At 39.1% G+C, this 15,300-nt stretch overlaps 2 protein-coding genes and 1 long non-coding RNA gene across 3 annotated transcripts in view; 2 read left to right on the top strand and 1 right to left on the bottom strand.

Annotated features, from left to right (window-relative positions):
* LOC132845021 (membrane-spanning 4-domains subfamily A member 4A-like) overlaps nt 1–7,305 on the top strand; it is a 34,290-nt gene extending 26,985 nt beyond the window's left edge. Inside the window, exons 2-9 of the mRNA XM_060868995.1 lie at nt 49–159; nt 257–313; nt 809–949; nt 1,130–1,243; nt 1,707–1,796; nt 2,360–2,433; nt 6,726–6,802; nt 7,148–7,305. Coding sequence (XP_060724978.1) covers nt 49–159; nt 257–313; nt 809–949; nt 1,130–1,243; nt 1,707–1,796; nt 2,360–2,433; nt 6,726–6,729 — 591 coding nt within the window. The 3' untranslated portion in view covers nt 6,730–6,802; nt 7,148–7,305. The remainder of the gene's footprint in view (nt 1–48; nt 160–256; nt 314–808; nt 950–1,129; nt 1,244–1,706; nt 1,797–2,359; nt 2,434–6,725; nt 6,803–7,147) is intronic.
* Nucleotides 1–15,300, top strand: part of LOC132845022 (membrane-spanning 4-domains subfamily A member 12-like) — a 58,167-nt gene that overhangs the window by 38,019 nt on the left and 4,848 nt on the right. The gene's annotated exons all lie outside the window — the stretch shown is intronic.
* On the bottom strand, nt 7,598–8,892 carry LOC132845031 (uncharacterized). Its single transcript, XR_009648392.1, has 2 exons — nt 8,564–8,892; nt 7,598–8,365 (listed from the first exon to the last, which is right to left on the bottom strand). It is a non-coding gene; the product is annotated as an uncharacterized LOC132845031 (long non-coding RNA).

The raw sequence follows: 15,300 nt of genomic DNA, 5'->3' as shown, positions 1-15,300 counted from the left end.
TGTGTGTGTGTGTGTGTGTGTGTGTGTGTCTGTTTGTTTTAACCTCAGACTGTCCAGATAATGATAGGTTTCTTGACGTTATTGTTTGGTATCGTGTCTGCGACCTTCCCTGAGTCCTTCATCATCTTCTCCGGAGTCGTCTTCTGGAGCCCAGTGTTTGTTAGTGTTCTTCAGTTGTAATGACATAAATATACAAATATATAAAATGGTATTATTTCAGGATTCAATAAAATGTTTTTTTTTTCCGTACTCGCAGCACATCATTTCCGGCTCTCTGGCTGTTTCAGCGAGCAACAAGTTAAACTCCTGTGTGGTACGACATGATTTCTGTTTCTTTTATCTGATGATATAGTTTTGCTTCTAAATGTCACTGTAACAAACACTGACATGAACACAAACAATACAGAATGAGAAACGAAACCAGAAAACAAAAAAACAATGACAAAGACTCGAACATCTGTTTAAAGGTAAACAGTAAAGAATTTTAAATAAAATGTAATTGAATATCACACAATTTCCACAAAGACAGAATGTTTCGGTAAACAAACAAACAAACAAACAAACAAACAAATAAATATTTAAATAATAAAAAATACAATTAGTCTATATTTGCCTAAATTACAATAAAATACAAAAAAAATCCTACAATTTCTTTATAGTTTCATTTTCTAGTTTTGACAAAACAAACAAACAAACAAACAAACAAACAAACTGCTGACAGTGGAAACGTTCTAGCAGACTAAAGCGTATATGAGTCTGTGCAAATTAATTTATTTATTGATTTATTTTTTGCTGTTTTTTCTCTCAGGTGAAGGCCACACTGACACTGAATATTTTTAGCACGCTATCTGCAGGAATCACCATCATGTTCCTGATTTTTGATCTGACTTTAAAGAGATATAGATTCTGCTACTATGGGAGCACTTACAGTTGCAACTACGCCACAGAGGTTTGATTTATTTGTTAGTTGTTATTTGATCAACAACAAAAATAAAAATATATAAACTTTGGTAATCGTGAAATATATTTTAGGAATTTTGTAATACAAAAAAAGGAGTTACAAAGAAAGAAAGAATAGAAGTGATGTGAAGTGAAATGATGGTGATGGTGATGGTGATGTTTATTTCAGAGCATGGGGCAGGGAATAACTGGAGTTCTGCTGGTTTTCACTCTGCTCCAGTTCTGCATCTCTATCGCACTTTCAGCCTTCACCTGCAAAGCCACCTGCACCAGTGAACCGACCGTGAGTATAAAGAAGAAGAAAAGCATTTCATCTTTCTGACCTTTCACTTTATTCTCCTTGATATCTGAATGCATGATGCTGCTGCTAGCTGGAGCTCAACTCCAAGCTACTTCAGATCCAGCAGGTGAAACAGCCTCCAGTGGAATAGCAGGTCAGCTGATCAGGTCAGAGGTCACCTTCAGCTCCACAGATAATCACTTCAGTTCAGTTCAGCTTTATTTCTATCAACACCACATGTGGACAGTTCAGGTGTAGGTTCAGATCTCCAGATGTGAGAGGAAGAAATTCTCCTCAAGAAACCTTGTTAGAACATCTAAAGTTCTGGTGCCCTATCGTGAGGTAGTGAGGAATTCTGGGAGTTAGAATGCGACATTTAGAGTGTAACTACGGTAATCATGTTGTGTACTTTATGCAGTGTTATTGTGTAAATTTAAAGTTGTGTGTGTTTGTGTGTGTGTTACAGCTGAACATCATCAACGTGGTTCAGAACCCTGAGAGTTTTGCTCCTAGTAATCCTGTGAACAACCCTTTCCCACCTCATCACACTCAGCTGGTAAGAGAAACCCACAGCTGAAACCCACAGCTGAAACCCACCATAAGGTTCTGAAACCTTTCTGCCCCAAAATTGAGAAATAATCTTCATAAAAAAATGACAAATCAGATGTAAATAATTCAGTGTTTTCCCGGAACATTCTACCTTTAGCCACGCCCACAAACCAATATAAAGATTAGATTTCTCCTGTCGCTGCACTTAATTTGTCAGTAGGTGTTTCTACTACCGGTTGCCATAGTAACAGCTTTGATCATCTAGCGTTCTGCTTAACAACAATCTTTTTCTTTTTGCAACAAAAACAAAAAGTTCTGGAGGGAGATTTAGAGTTTGTGTATAAAGTTCAGAAGAGTTTATCATAAAATATACAACATAAACTATTTAATCTACTGGAATTATGTTACATTTTAGATTTATATTGATCTCTAACATTGTAGGATCAACAACAACTATAATTATTATTTGCCTTTGAAATTGATCATTTACTCGTTAGCTCATTAGCGATCGTAGCTAACAACAAATCCAGCAAGTTTTTAATGATTTATTGATTATTGTTGTTTTCACAGGGGGTCAATACGATGCACGGCTTCGCCATGGCTACAGCACCCGGGAGAAATCCTCCGGCGTACAACGAGAAAATGTAACCAGACCACATAGAAGGAATAAAAATAAAAAAAACACACACACACACATCACACACACTATATACATCACACACACTATATACACACTATACACATCACACACATCACACACACTATACACAATTATCTCAAAACTTCCAAAAATAAAGATGTTTAATTAACATAATTTGTCATGTTTTGAGTTGAGTTTCTCACATAAACAGCTGTGCAGCCTAGGGGATGTGGTAGCCTAGTGGTTAAGGTGTTGGACTACTGATCATATAGTCATGAGTTCAACTCCCAGGTCCACCAAGCTGCCACTGCTGGGCCCCTGAGCAAGGCCCTTAACCCTCAATTGCTCAGCTGTATAAATTGAAGTAAAATGTAAGTCACTCTGGATAAAGGTGTCTACTAAATGCCGTAAATGTAGAATGCAGATTTATTTTAGAAATAAACTTTATTTTTGTTCTCTAATCTTCATTCATTTTCTACCGCTTATCCGAACTACCTCGGGTCACGGGGAGCCTGTGCCTATCTCAGGCGTCATCGGGCAACAAGGCAGGATACACCCTGGATGGAGTGCCAACCCATCACAGGGCACACACACACACTCATTCACTCACGCAATCACACACTAGGGACAATTTTTCCAGAGATGCCAATCAACCTACCATGCATGTCTTTGGACCGGGGGAGGAAACCCCCGAGGCACGGGGAGAACATGCAAACTCCACACACACAAGGCGGGGGCGGGAATCGAACCCCCAACCCTGGAGGTGTGAGGCGAACGTGCTAACCACTAAGCCACCGTGCCCCCTTTCTCTAATCTTAAACAAAATAAAAAGAATAAATATCTAACATGACACTGCTGAGTTCTGGACTCTGATTGGTGTTCAGGTGTTGATTAATTCTCTCTAACAGCAGCTCTGACTGTAGATCCACGAGGTTAGGCAGAGGGGTTTGAGTCGAGGACGTGCTAGTAAGAGGCCCTCTCACAATATGGAACAGCAGATGAGGATGCTCGGGGAGGTCAGGAGAACAGAGCTGTTCCAGACACGTAACGAGCTCATGGGTGATATGAAGTAGCTGGAAGCGGCGATAGCTTTCCATGACATCAGCGGCCATTGGCCTTGGGTAGGGAGACGGACGAGGATGGTGAGGTGAGGACATGATGGGGCAACCAGGATGAGCTGGCTGATGCGAAGGGATCTGAAGGGAGATAAGAGGAGTTAGAGGAGATAGAGGAACGGGAGCTTGAGATAAGTGTAAACAAGCCCAGCCTGAGCAAGGACAGGCTGAGATCATAGCATGAGATCATAGTATGAGATCATATCAAAATTCAAGCAGTTAACAGATTAGAGGAGTCAGCAAAGAACTCCATTGTTTTTGTACACAAGTAACATTATAGTAGCAATAGCTTAATAATAATGACAACAGTATAGCAGTAAGAGTTTAGCAGGAGTTTAGCAATAGTGACAATATAAGATGACAAATAGATAAGAGCTTTCTTGTATGAGAAATAATTTAGATAAGAGCTTTCTTTTAACATAATAACTTTTGACATAAATCAGACTCATAGAGTGACTTATAATTATTAAAAATCATGTATAGTAGAAAATAGCAAAGGAGAAACTTACCCATTGTAGTTGAATGAAGGATTAAATCTTCCGGACGTCTGGCACGGAAAAACTGAGAGGCAAATGTAACTTTGACCAGGGAGTGAAGCTCTTTTTTTTTGAGCACACTTTTTAATAACAAAAATTGTTGTTTAGGCATAATTGTTATGGCGAATGAAGAAGACCCAGGGTCACAGGCCTGGGCTCCCGGGCCTGGGTCCCGGGGAACTAAGGGGAGGAAAATCCATAAATGGGCATATGGGCAAAAGGTGAAGGAAAAAACAAGGGGACTGCAAGGAACAGGACGTTACAAAAACATATGAGATGATTCCGGTAAATAAGATGACATAATGAAAAGGTGATATGAAAACCGGTCTGTGAGGGGGGGGACCGATAAGGAGGCGCGTGGAAGCGTATATATAGAGGAGAATTTTTGGGGCCAAATGTGTATGCGTAAAAAATCCTGTAACTCTGCAGGTCCGTCCGGAGGGTTTTTTGTTTTTTGCATGCCGATGCTCTTCATGAAGATGCTTTTTCTTTTTGGGTTTTTTGGGATTTCTTTTGTTACTTTCAAATTGGCAATTTCTCTTAGAGAATTGTTAGCTGATTGACCACAATAAAAGAAGTTTGCTCATTCTCATCCAGGTCTGAGGAGTTTTCCCATTGTTTTAATTCGTATTAATGTTAGTGCTATCAGTAAATTAAGTTTAAGTAACAATTATATAGTATAAAAGCATTATAAAGTATATCAGTATAATTCACCCTGATATGTGCCGACTTGGAGACGGGCTCTAAGTTCCGACAGCAATAACGTGTTACTAGTACTAGTTACTACTTTTTAAATAAAGTAACTCCGTTACCGTTACCATATGATGCGTTTGTCCGTTACATTTTTAAATGAATTCATTTTGGCTGAAGTGTAGCCTACAGCATAACCTGTTTACAGCAGCGACGCACTGTAGGATTGATGGATGCCAACCACTGTAAAGACGAAGAAGACGCACAGTGGGCGTGTTTCCATTTATTCATGTATGTGCGGCAGTAATGGCGAGTCAAGGCGAGAGTAAGACAAGTTTCTCTAAGTGGAAATATGCTCATTATTGCACTTTAGTTGAGCATAAAGACAAAAACCTTTTAGTCAAATGTAAGCTGTGTCTTTCTGGTTTGAAGGTCCTATTTACTGCGATAAACAGCAACTCCAATCTGTCAAAGAACCTCCAGAAACTACATGCCTCGCCGAAGCTAGAAGCTAACCCGGTGTCGGTGGACACACTCGAACTGAGTTAAGCCCCTCCAGCCAAACAACAGCGACTAGATTTTGACCGGACTGTTAGCCAGGGACAGATCAACAAACTAACAGCAAAGCTATTGCATGGTACGTTGTTGAACCTGTCTCTACTGTGGAGTCACCGGCTTTCAGGCAGCCTGTTAGCATGATAACATGTTCAGGCGACACACACCAAATGGGACGAAAAACTTTCCAATTACTTGGATAAAGAATATTCAAAAATGGAAAGTGAGCTGAAGACAACATTTGAGTGGCTAGACTACATCCTGACCACAACAGACATTTGGTCTGTCCACAACAAAATATATTATTCAGCTTGTTTTGTTATTTATTTCAGAAATCCTTGTGATATATATATTCAGTTTATGCTGGTCTGACTTAAATAAAATAGTGTTTAAAAATGACTTTGTGTTTAAGTCAGTTTTGTGTTTGTATAGACCGTAACACATAAAAGGGCATTAATGGGAACAATAAAAAACGTTCTTTAGAAAAGTAACTAAAAAGCTACTTTTAACAGTAATGCGTTAGTAATCAACAAAGTAATTGAGTTACTTTTTGAATGAAGTAACTAGTAACTGTAACTAGTTACTATTTCTTAGTTACTAACACAACACTGTCAACAACAGACAGGTCACATAAGCAGATCAAAAAATGTGAGTAGCATCAGATCATTGTGACTAGACTGAAGATGTCAGTGTTTCAGTGTTTACTGTCCCTTTGGTGTTGATTTGATGTCAGTTTTAGTGTCTGTGTCAGTGTTGGTGTCTGTGTCAGTGTCTGTGTCAGTTTTGGTGTCTGTGTCAGTATTGGTGTCTGTGTCAGTGTCTGTGTCAGTTTTGGTGTCTGTGTCAGTGTTGGTGTCTGTGTCAGTTTTGGTGTCAGTGTTGGTGTGTGTGTGTGTCAGTGTTGGTGTCTGTGTCAGTTTTAGTGTTTGTGTCACTTTTAGTGTCTATGTCGGTGTTGGTGTCTGTGTCAGTTTTGGTGTCTGTGTCAGTTTTGGTGTCAGTGTCAGTTTTGGTGTCAGTGTTGGTGTCTGTGTCAGTTTTAGTGTTTGTGTCAGTTTTAGTGTCTGTGTCGGTGTTGGTGTCTGTGTCAGTGTTGGTGTCTGTGTCAGTTTTGGTGTCTGTGTCAGTGTTGGTGTCTGTGTCAGTTTTGGTGTCAGTGTTGGTGTCTGTGTCAGTGTTGGTGTCTGTGTCAGTTTTAGTGTTTGTGTCAGTTTTGGTGTCTGTGTCAGTTTTGGTGTCGGTGTCAGTGTTGGTGGTAGTTTTAGTGTTGGTTGTTGGAGCTGTAACTGTGGTTGTAGTAGTGAATCATTACAGCAATAAAAGCTTGACAAAACACCACACTGACCCTTAAAGTTAAATTGAAGAGTAATATGACTCTGTGTGTGTCATCTGTCATGTAGATGAACATCATCAACATGGTTCCAAATCCTGAGGCATACTGTATGTTCCTGTGGAGAATTCCAGCTCAGCTCACCCGGTAAGAAACACAGTCTCAAATGAAGCTGTAGTGTTTTTTTTAACTAACAGGAAGTAGAAGCCGTTTCCCAGTCCATGGTGAACTGGTAGCCCCGCCCTTCTTCCACCATGTAATCAGTGCTGTGAGTGTTGAGTGCAGGACGTGTCCAACATTCACACCTGTTTATCCAGGTGAAGAGTTTTCAGTGTGAACACATGACTCCTACTTATGTCATTTGGGACGCAGCTCTAGATACAGTTTCTTTTCACAGGAAGCATCAGATCATTGTGACTAGACTGAAGATGTCAGTGTTTCAGTGTTTACTGTCCCTTTGGTGTTGATTCAATCTGCTGCTTTTCTTTACAGGGGATCAGTACATTAAACACCGCTGCCATGAACCAAACACCTGCAGGAAGTGCTCCAACAAATAGGAAGATAAAGGACCAATTAGAAGACAGAAATTACTTTTAGAAAATAAGGAAATACCCCATTAAAGTGTTCATTAATCCCACTAGGGCTCTGAATAACACACTGACTATCTGTTTATTTTTTTACTTTCCTATTTCCATCATGACTTTATATAAACCAGCATAAATATTATATTTTAATTTTTTGCATCATTGTATATTATATTCTGTTGCTACAGTTGTTTGTGTTCAGTCAGTTCCTTCTGGAAAAAAATCAATAAAATGCCACTACATTCATTAGTTAATCATGAGTAAATACTTAATCAATCATTTACAAAGCATTGCTTCTATAGTAATAGTCATAATGTCATTATAAATTATTATTATTGATCAAAAAGCATAAATCATGTGCTTAGTAATTACATGTACATACTTTATTATTGATCAATTTATATTTTTAAAATAAGTAATAAATTATTGTCAGTGGTTCATAAGATCATTTAGAAAGTGTTAGTAATTATTTAGATGGAGTTACTGAGTGTTGAGAAATGCTTTATAAACATGTTTGTAGGAGCTGTTTGTCTATTTTTGTTTGTGTAATGTTAAAATTTAGTTTATTTGTTAAGTAGTTAATTTTTTGGTCTTGTGTTAATTTTTATGTTAATTAGAATATGTTTACTTTTCTTAGTAATCTGCTAATTTGATTGGTTTAGCACTTAGTATTTCTTTTCTATCGGGTTAGGCCAGTTGGGCACAAGGTAGCAGGAGATGCAAAATTGTTTGTTTGCCTGCAAACCCTTTAATAAATCTCACCAATTGCATCACCTGGCTTGGACTCAATCCTTTAACTACGAAACCACAACCCATGGTGTATCTTGGTGATTATTTGAGTTATTTTGGAGTTAAGTTTGAATTATTTTTTGACAAATAGTCACTACAACAATAAAAAACCTGCCCTAGGACCTAAAGGACGATTCAGCAAAGTCATATCTTGTGGATTATTGTTGATTGATGCACGGATGGCTGCATAAGGATTGTTTAATTCATCCTTTGTTCTCTGGATGCCGACGACGTGAAAGGCCTTCGCCCACAACCAGTGTTCCCCCTCCATTCAAAGACAATGGTATGTAATTATGACTGCTAATGTTGTACATGGGTTTGATGATAGCAATCCATACTGAAATACAAATGTCAAGAGGAGTTGAATTAAAGACTGGATCAAAAGTGCGGTACCTTTACGCACCACCACGCAACAACTGGAACAATAAAATATTGAATAACAAATATTGTTTGCAAAACTAATCCCTGCTGATGACCCTGAAATAAAGAAGGATGTAACGGTCAGTGCTGTTGTAGAGGAGAGGACAAGCCCCACCTGCTTCCTTGTCTTCTACTTCTTGTGCTGGGTGAAGCTGAGGAGGGCTGTGGCCTGGTTTTTAAAGGTGAAGGAGCTCCTCACAGTACTGTCCCAGAAAAGATAAGAACTTTCAGCCATGACACAACAGTCAGAGGAAGATGTAAACACCAAAAAAGCAAAGGGTGGCACAAAAAATGCATTTTAAGAGCACACTATAAGGACAACATTTAACATGTGAAGACGTGGCAGAAGCAGAGCATTCAATCATTTAGTTTGAGCAACACTGAAGGCTACAAGCTGAAATCCGTTCATTCAGCGCCACTAAGAGCGTCCTAAAGGACAGTAACTTGTACAGGCTAGATCTAGTGATTGACAATGGAATCGTCAGTGTGGGCATCCGCCTCAAGAGGGCAGCATTACCATCAGAGATCAAGCAACCTGTCATCCTGCATAAAGACATGCATGTGGCAACATTAATTCTGCGGCATATTCACCTACAACTCTGCCATGCAGGAAGAAACCACACGTTGTCTAGGCTGCGTCGGAGATAATCAATGCAAACTCCGCTGCCAGAAAGGTCCTGTCAGTGTGTGTGACATACAGAAGAAGCTGAGGAAGGCTGATGGAACAAAAAATGTCTGATCTGCCCCAGGAAAGAGTAATGCCAGATAAATGTGCACTGTTCACTGCAATAGACCCTCTGTGGTGTGTAAACCTGAGGATGTACTTCTGTACCGGATCTGTATTCTATTTACAGATTTCAGGTTTGAAAAAGCAATAGACCTCATTTATCGTGCTGAGTTGAAGCATTGACATATTAAATTAAATTTGATTTAGATGAAGAAAAAGGAATGTAAATTTGATCAGTTTATCAGATTATGCAGTGAAGTTTAAATCAGTTCATTTCAATTATACACCATTACCCATTAATAAACCCATTTAACAAACACAAATAATATCAATGGTTTATTAACTAGTTTAACTAGCTGTAAGGCCTCCATATAGGTGCAGACTGATGACAGAAAAACATTGAAATATTGATCACTGACAAATGAGGCCCATTGTTTCACTGTACATGTAGCTGTGACTGTTTATTACACCTCTATCTCTGTGCTGTTTCCTCTCTCGGTAGGTGAAAGTCTCAGTGGTTATGAATGTAATCAGTGTGGTGGCTGCAGTTGTGGCTGCTGTGGTATTTTCCACTGATTTGAACACCTACCAAGTTAGTTATTGTATAAACCCTTCTGTTCTGCACATATTTAATGTTTCATGCTAACTGTCTCCCAGCTCGTTTTATTTTATGTCTCCATCTTCAGTTAACTGTTGACTCTCACACTGATTACCGATTTTACCTCCTGGTTCAGATCCGTCTCCATGTTTTATCCCAGTGTCGTTTCCTGATTTTCCCCATTGTTCTCAATCGAAGCTCGTTTCCTGCGATGGGTTTTAACACAAGCAAACCTCAAGCACAAAAAACACACTTGTACTGTCGAGGACAAAAAATAAAATAAAAATGTTCATTGTTTATTTTTAAACGATGTGATTTGGAAGAAAGTGGAGAAAGGGAAAAGGTCAACACCAGGAAAGGGAGGTGAAACCTTACACAGGAAAACAGGGTTAATGGAGGATAAACAGAAAGAGAAACGGACGTGTTACAACAAGACTCACATACAAACTGCATACAGTACACAAGATGTTCACTCGAAGCATCCAGCGGATTATAAACCTTCATACTGCCTTCGTTACACACCGACAACATCACAGAACTCACAGATCTCAAATTTAGGGAATTAACAGAATAATCAGTGTTGAATTCTGTTGAATTATTTATTTGTTTATTTATTATTTTATGCCACAATCTGCAGACAAAGTGAAGAATCCACAGGAATATGAATCATTCCTGAAATGATCCAGAGTGAATATTTTTCTAGATCGATAAAGCTCCAACTTCTTGTTGCTTCTCCGTGTTATTTGAGAATAAGACGTGACTCGATGTCACCTGAGACAGAGGATTTTCACTGTGTTTATAGGAAAATGGAAAGGATTTCGGCATCTATTAATGATTTAATATGAAGGTTAACATGCCCAAGACCTCCTGATGAATAGCACACAGTGCGGTCTGGAGACACCATTGCTTTTAATTCAGTTCAATTCTATTTACATTTATTTGTATAGCGGTTTTTACAATTGACATTGTCTCAAAGCAGCTTAACAGAACATAAACATAGAACAAAAGTTTATTATAAAGAGTAATGTAAAGAATAATATAATGTAAAGTTCAAGATTAATATTAGATATATTTAAATGTGTTTGTATTTATCCCCAATGAGCAAGTCTGAGGTGACTCAGGTGACTGTGGGGAGGAAAAACTCCCTTAGATGGTAAAGGAAGAAACCTTGAGAGGAACCAGACTCAAAGGGGAACCTCATCCTCATCTGGGTGACACTGGAGGTGTGATTATAAATATACAGTCTGATAAATGTTGTATTGATGAGGAGGTTGTTGTCCTCAAAGACCACATGGAGTTGGATCTCCTCTTTAGTAACGCAGAGTCTAACTGGAGCTGGAACATCTCTCAGAGACCTCAGGATCCTCATAGAGTCGGCCTCATCTCAAGGGAGGTTCAAAATCTTCATGACACAGAAGACTATCGGAGCTGGTACAACTTCTGGATGCCTTGGGATGGGTAGAAAGAGAGAAGCAGTGGAGAGGGACTTCTCTTATTCATTGTTCCTGAGCATGTCTTCAATTCTTAAGCAATTTGTTACATCTCATTTACATCTCTATTCACTCCAGACCATCTGGAGTAGATAGCCTACTGACCTGTGCTCCTGTGAACGAAATCAAGCCTAAGATCAAATCCGCAGCTTCAGTGGAGTTAGTTTTGTTGCATCTTTAAAGCCCAAAAGCAAAGAATCAAAATCTAAAATCTTCATCTCCAGTCTTCTTTATGCATTTCGAGAAAACTGTCAAAACAAAATCGAATAAAATACGTTAGTTATGCAGTGATTTGGTTTCTGAAAAATGAACAACAACAAAAACAAAAAATCAAAGCAACAGAAAGGACTGAAAAAAGTCTGTCGCTTTTAACGTGTTGTGACCTCCAGAGCCACAGAGCAGCGCTAATCAGTGAACCGAGCTCCAGGACCCGGCTGTGAGAGAGCGAAACCTACTGCATTATTCAACATGAAAGAGTGTGTGTGGTGAGAGAGAGAGAGAGAGAGAGAGAGAGAGAGAGAGAGAGAGAGAGAATGAAGGAGAAAATGTGTGAGTGAAACTTAAAGATTTAAAGAGAAGAAGCAGAGCATATACTGTAACAAGGAAGAAATGAGAAAGGAGGAATGAAAGATAGAGAAAGAGGAGAAAGGGACATGAACTAAGAATCAGAAATATGAAGAGAGAAAAGATTGAAGCTCTTGAGGAACGATGTTTTAAATCAGCCTCCTGCGTTGCAATAAAAGCTCTAAACCGAATGGATGCATGTCAGTAAGAGTACAGAATATGTGTACATCTGAGAGAGAGAGAGAGAGAGAGAGAGAGACTTTATTTCCACACAATCTTCGGTTTTTAATTAAAACACATTATGTGAACTGTTTTGATTTTAATGTGTAATGTTCTCTTTAACCTTTAACACACAATATCTTCTTCATTCCCAAGGTCGCTGTACAAACAACACAAAATAACATCAAAAACAAACCAAAGTGAAAACCAGAGTGAATAACTGACTGCATTTCAGAGGTGTAACTGATGCCGTGGCCATATCACCATCACCACATCACCTCGGCTCTGAACGATGGACTACGGATTCACACAAGCTCCAGACAACACAAACACACGTACTGTACATCACACCACATTCACTTAAGACTAAACATATAAATAGAAAAGAAAAAACCCACTTAGACCAGCAGAGTTTCTGCTCTCTGGACTGTAGATTGTAGTAAACTCGGCCTAACAGAATCCCAGGTTGTGTTGTTGGAGGTTTCACACTGCTCCTATTATCTGACCTTTGACACTGTACATCACTAAACCCTGGACTAACCTTCTCCTTATTTGCATATTTATACCGTCAGCAGTCATGATTGGATAAATTCAGCATGAGAGACTTTAAATAACGTCTTTTCTCCTACTTTCATATAAGTGAAACATTGTGTAACCTACACAAACCAGGAAGTAGACAGTGTAGTGGAAATTTTAAATATCATGAGTGTTTATATGTGCATTTATAGTCAATTCTGTGTGTTAGACTAGAGAGAGAGAACAGGAGGCCCATCTTCCTGACAATGACAATTTATTTATACAGCACAATTAATTACAACTTCCGTCGACCGATGTTCTTTCCATTAGGTCATTAAAAACAGAAAAACACACAACAAAAAAACAGAAAAATTATAAAATTGTACAAATATCCCATCAACCATATGCTTTTGAAAATAAAAAAATGTCTTTAATAATGTTAAATAATGTAAAAAGTTTCCTGCCATAAACATTCCATGTGCTAAAAGGATGTGACCTTTAGGGGAGCGTGGGTGCATGTTCTTGGTAAGATCTGACCTTGATGAAGTTACTGAGAGATTAGTGCAAATGCACACACACACCAACACACACACACATACAGTACCAGGCCACTCAAGCACACACCTAGGGTACAAAAGGGAGAGCTGAATCACTAAACCTCACTGTGTAGACTTGGCACTCTACACTATATGGAAGACGCCTTTTGCTGCAGCAAAATAAAATACCATCTTTACTTCTTTGCTTTTACCACCACCTCTGAATCTGAGTGTGTTTTTTTACATGTATATTAAAACTGCCACCACAACAGGAAACAGAAAACAAGAATTTAACTAGAATTCAGGAAACACTCACCCCAACCCATCCACAACCACCCTCTGCTAGTAGGGCAGAGTTGTGGTCCTGGCCAGTTGTCATGGTGATAGAGCTCATTTACTACACAGACTGAAAAATCCAGTAAAGGCCTTCATAAGAAATTATTCACCAAGAAGGTCACTGAGTCCCAGACCTCCTGTCGAAAAACACAGAGCCTAACATCCCATGATTTAAACCCATATCCACACACACACACACACACACACACACACGCAAACAGACAAAACACAGTGACTGTGTGAGTTCATATCACATCTATTAATCTCGTTTCTGTCCCTGGAGACAGAAATGAGATTAATAGACATGATATGAATTTATTTATTTACTTATTTAGTCATGGCTCGTCTTCCAGGGTCCAGAAATAAATCCATCTAATTATTTGCTGCTTGTATGGAAAGAAAAGTAGAAGATTATATTAAGTTATATTCATTTATTGAATTAGATTTTTAAGTTGTGTTTCTTTCAGCAACGTCAACAACACTATCGTAACATCATACTATTTTATGGTTTATTGTTCAATAAATCTGAGAATGTAACTCATGCTCATGTTATTTTGTGTTTAAATAGTAAGACTCAAGCGGCACATGCCACACGTCTCCTGATGGTGTGAACGTAATTCTAGAGATACAAATAAAGGCTTCATCTACATTGTCTATTTTTTTTTTTATTCATTTAACATCCATGCAAAAAAACAACAACAGATGAGTCAAAAACAGTGTTCATGGTAAAGTCAAATTATTCACATAAAAGTTGTGAATGAGTGTCAAACATCCAGAGAAAGAAAGAAAGAAAGAAAGAAAGAAAGAAAGAAAGAAAGAAAGAAAGAAAGAAAACAAAGTAACTGAATAAAATTGCCCAGACTTTTGGCCATGTGCGTTTGTGTATGTTCTGTGTCATGTGTTTGCCCCGCCTTTGTTTACTCCTCCCCGTCTCTACACACCTGTTCCCTATCATCGTTGAGGACATCGTCACTGTATCGTCAGTATATCGTCATTGTTTCATCATCCTTTGTTTTGTTTAGTTTTTGTCTGTGTTCCGGTTTATATGTCTTATTATTTATTAAACCCCATTCGTTTGAAGCTATCCTGTGTATGGGTCTGTCTTCCTCCTCCCCGATGTGACAATGATTCCGCAAAAAACTCGGACCCAGCAGGACAGATTCCAGCCTGGACCGGCTTATTTCTTTTCTCCCCCTGGACTGTTCCGCCAGTCTTCCTGGACTTTTTTCTTTCGTCTGTGACATCGCTCCGCATTTTTATTCGGTGAGGGATTTTTTATTCGTTCCACTTCTGGTTTCATCCGAGGAGGACGTCGCCTCACTTCTGTTACGGGGAGGATGTCACCATCCCGGTTTTGCCCCCTTTTTTTGGTGCCCTGTGGCATCGCCCCATATCTGTTCCGGTGAGGGACGCCACTCCACGTCCGGTTCCGTCCGAGAAGAACGTCGCCTCACTTCATCTGTGCAGGGTGTTGCAGGCCTGTGGCGGAGGATCTTTCCCGCCCGCCCTACGTAGTTCCGGCCGCGGTGCGTCGGGGGTTGTGCTCTCCCCTTCAACTCAGATGTGGACGTCGCTCTGCCTTTCTTTCTTTCTTTCTTTCTTTCTTTCTTTCTTTCTCTTCATCTGTTCCTCTTACGAGACTCCATCTTAATCTCTTTCTCACTACAAAGTTGAATTTTCTTCCTACCTTTTCTGACCTAGTTTAGATCGAAGGTGTGACTGGCGTGTAGTTTTGTTGTTGCCCGTAAGTTATAATAAAGTGTGATAAGGAACCTGAAGGATCTAGAGTTAGCGATTTGTCTGATTTCTCTCATTTCTGCAGTGAAATAACATGAAAACATGACACTCCAATATTCTCTTAATGTG

Source organism: Tachysurus vachellii, chromosome 4 (assembly GCF_030014155.1).
Source record: "Tachysurus vachellii isolate PV-2020 chromosome 4, HZAU_Pvac_v1, whole genome shotgun sequence".
In the NCBI taxonomy this organism is placed as follows: Eukaryota; Metazoa; Chordata; class Actinopteri; order Siluriformes; family Bagridae; genus Tachysurus; species Tachysurus vachellii.
Note: the sequence above shows the minus strand (reverse complement) of the source record. Positions and strands in the feature narration are given on the sequence as shown.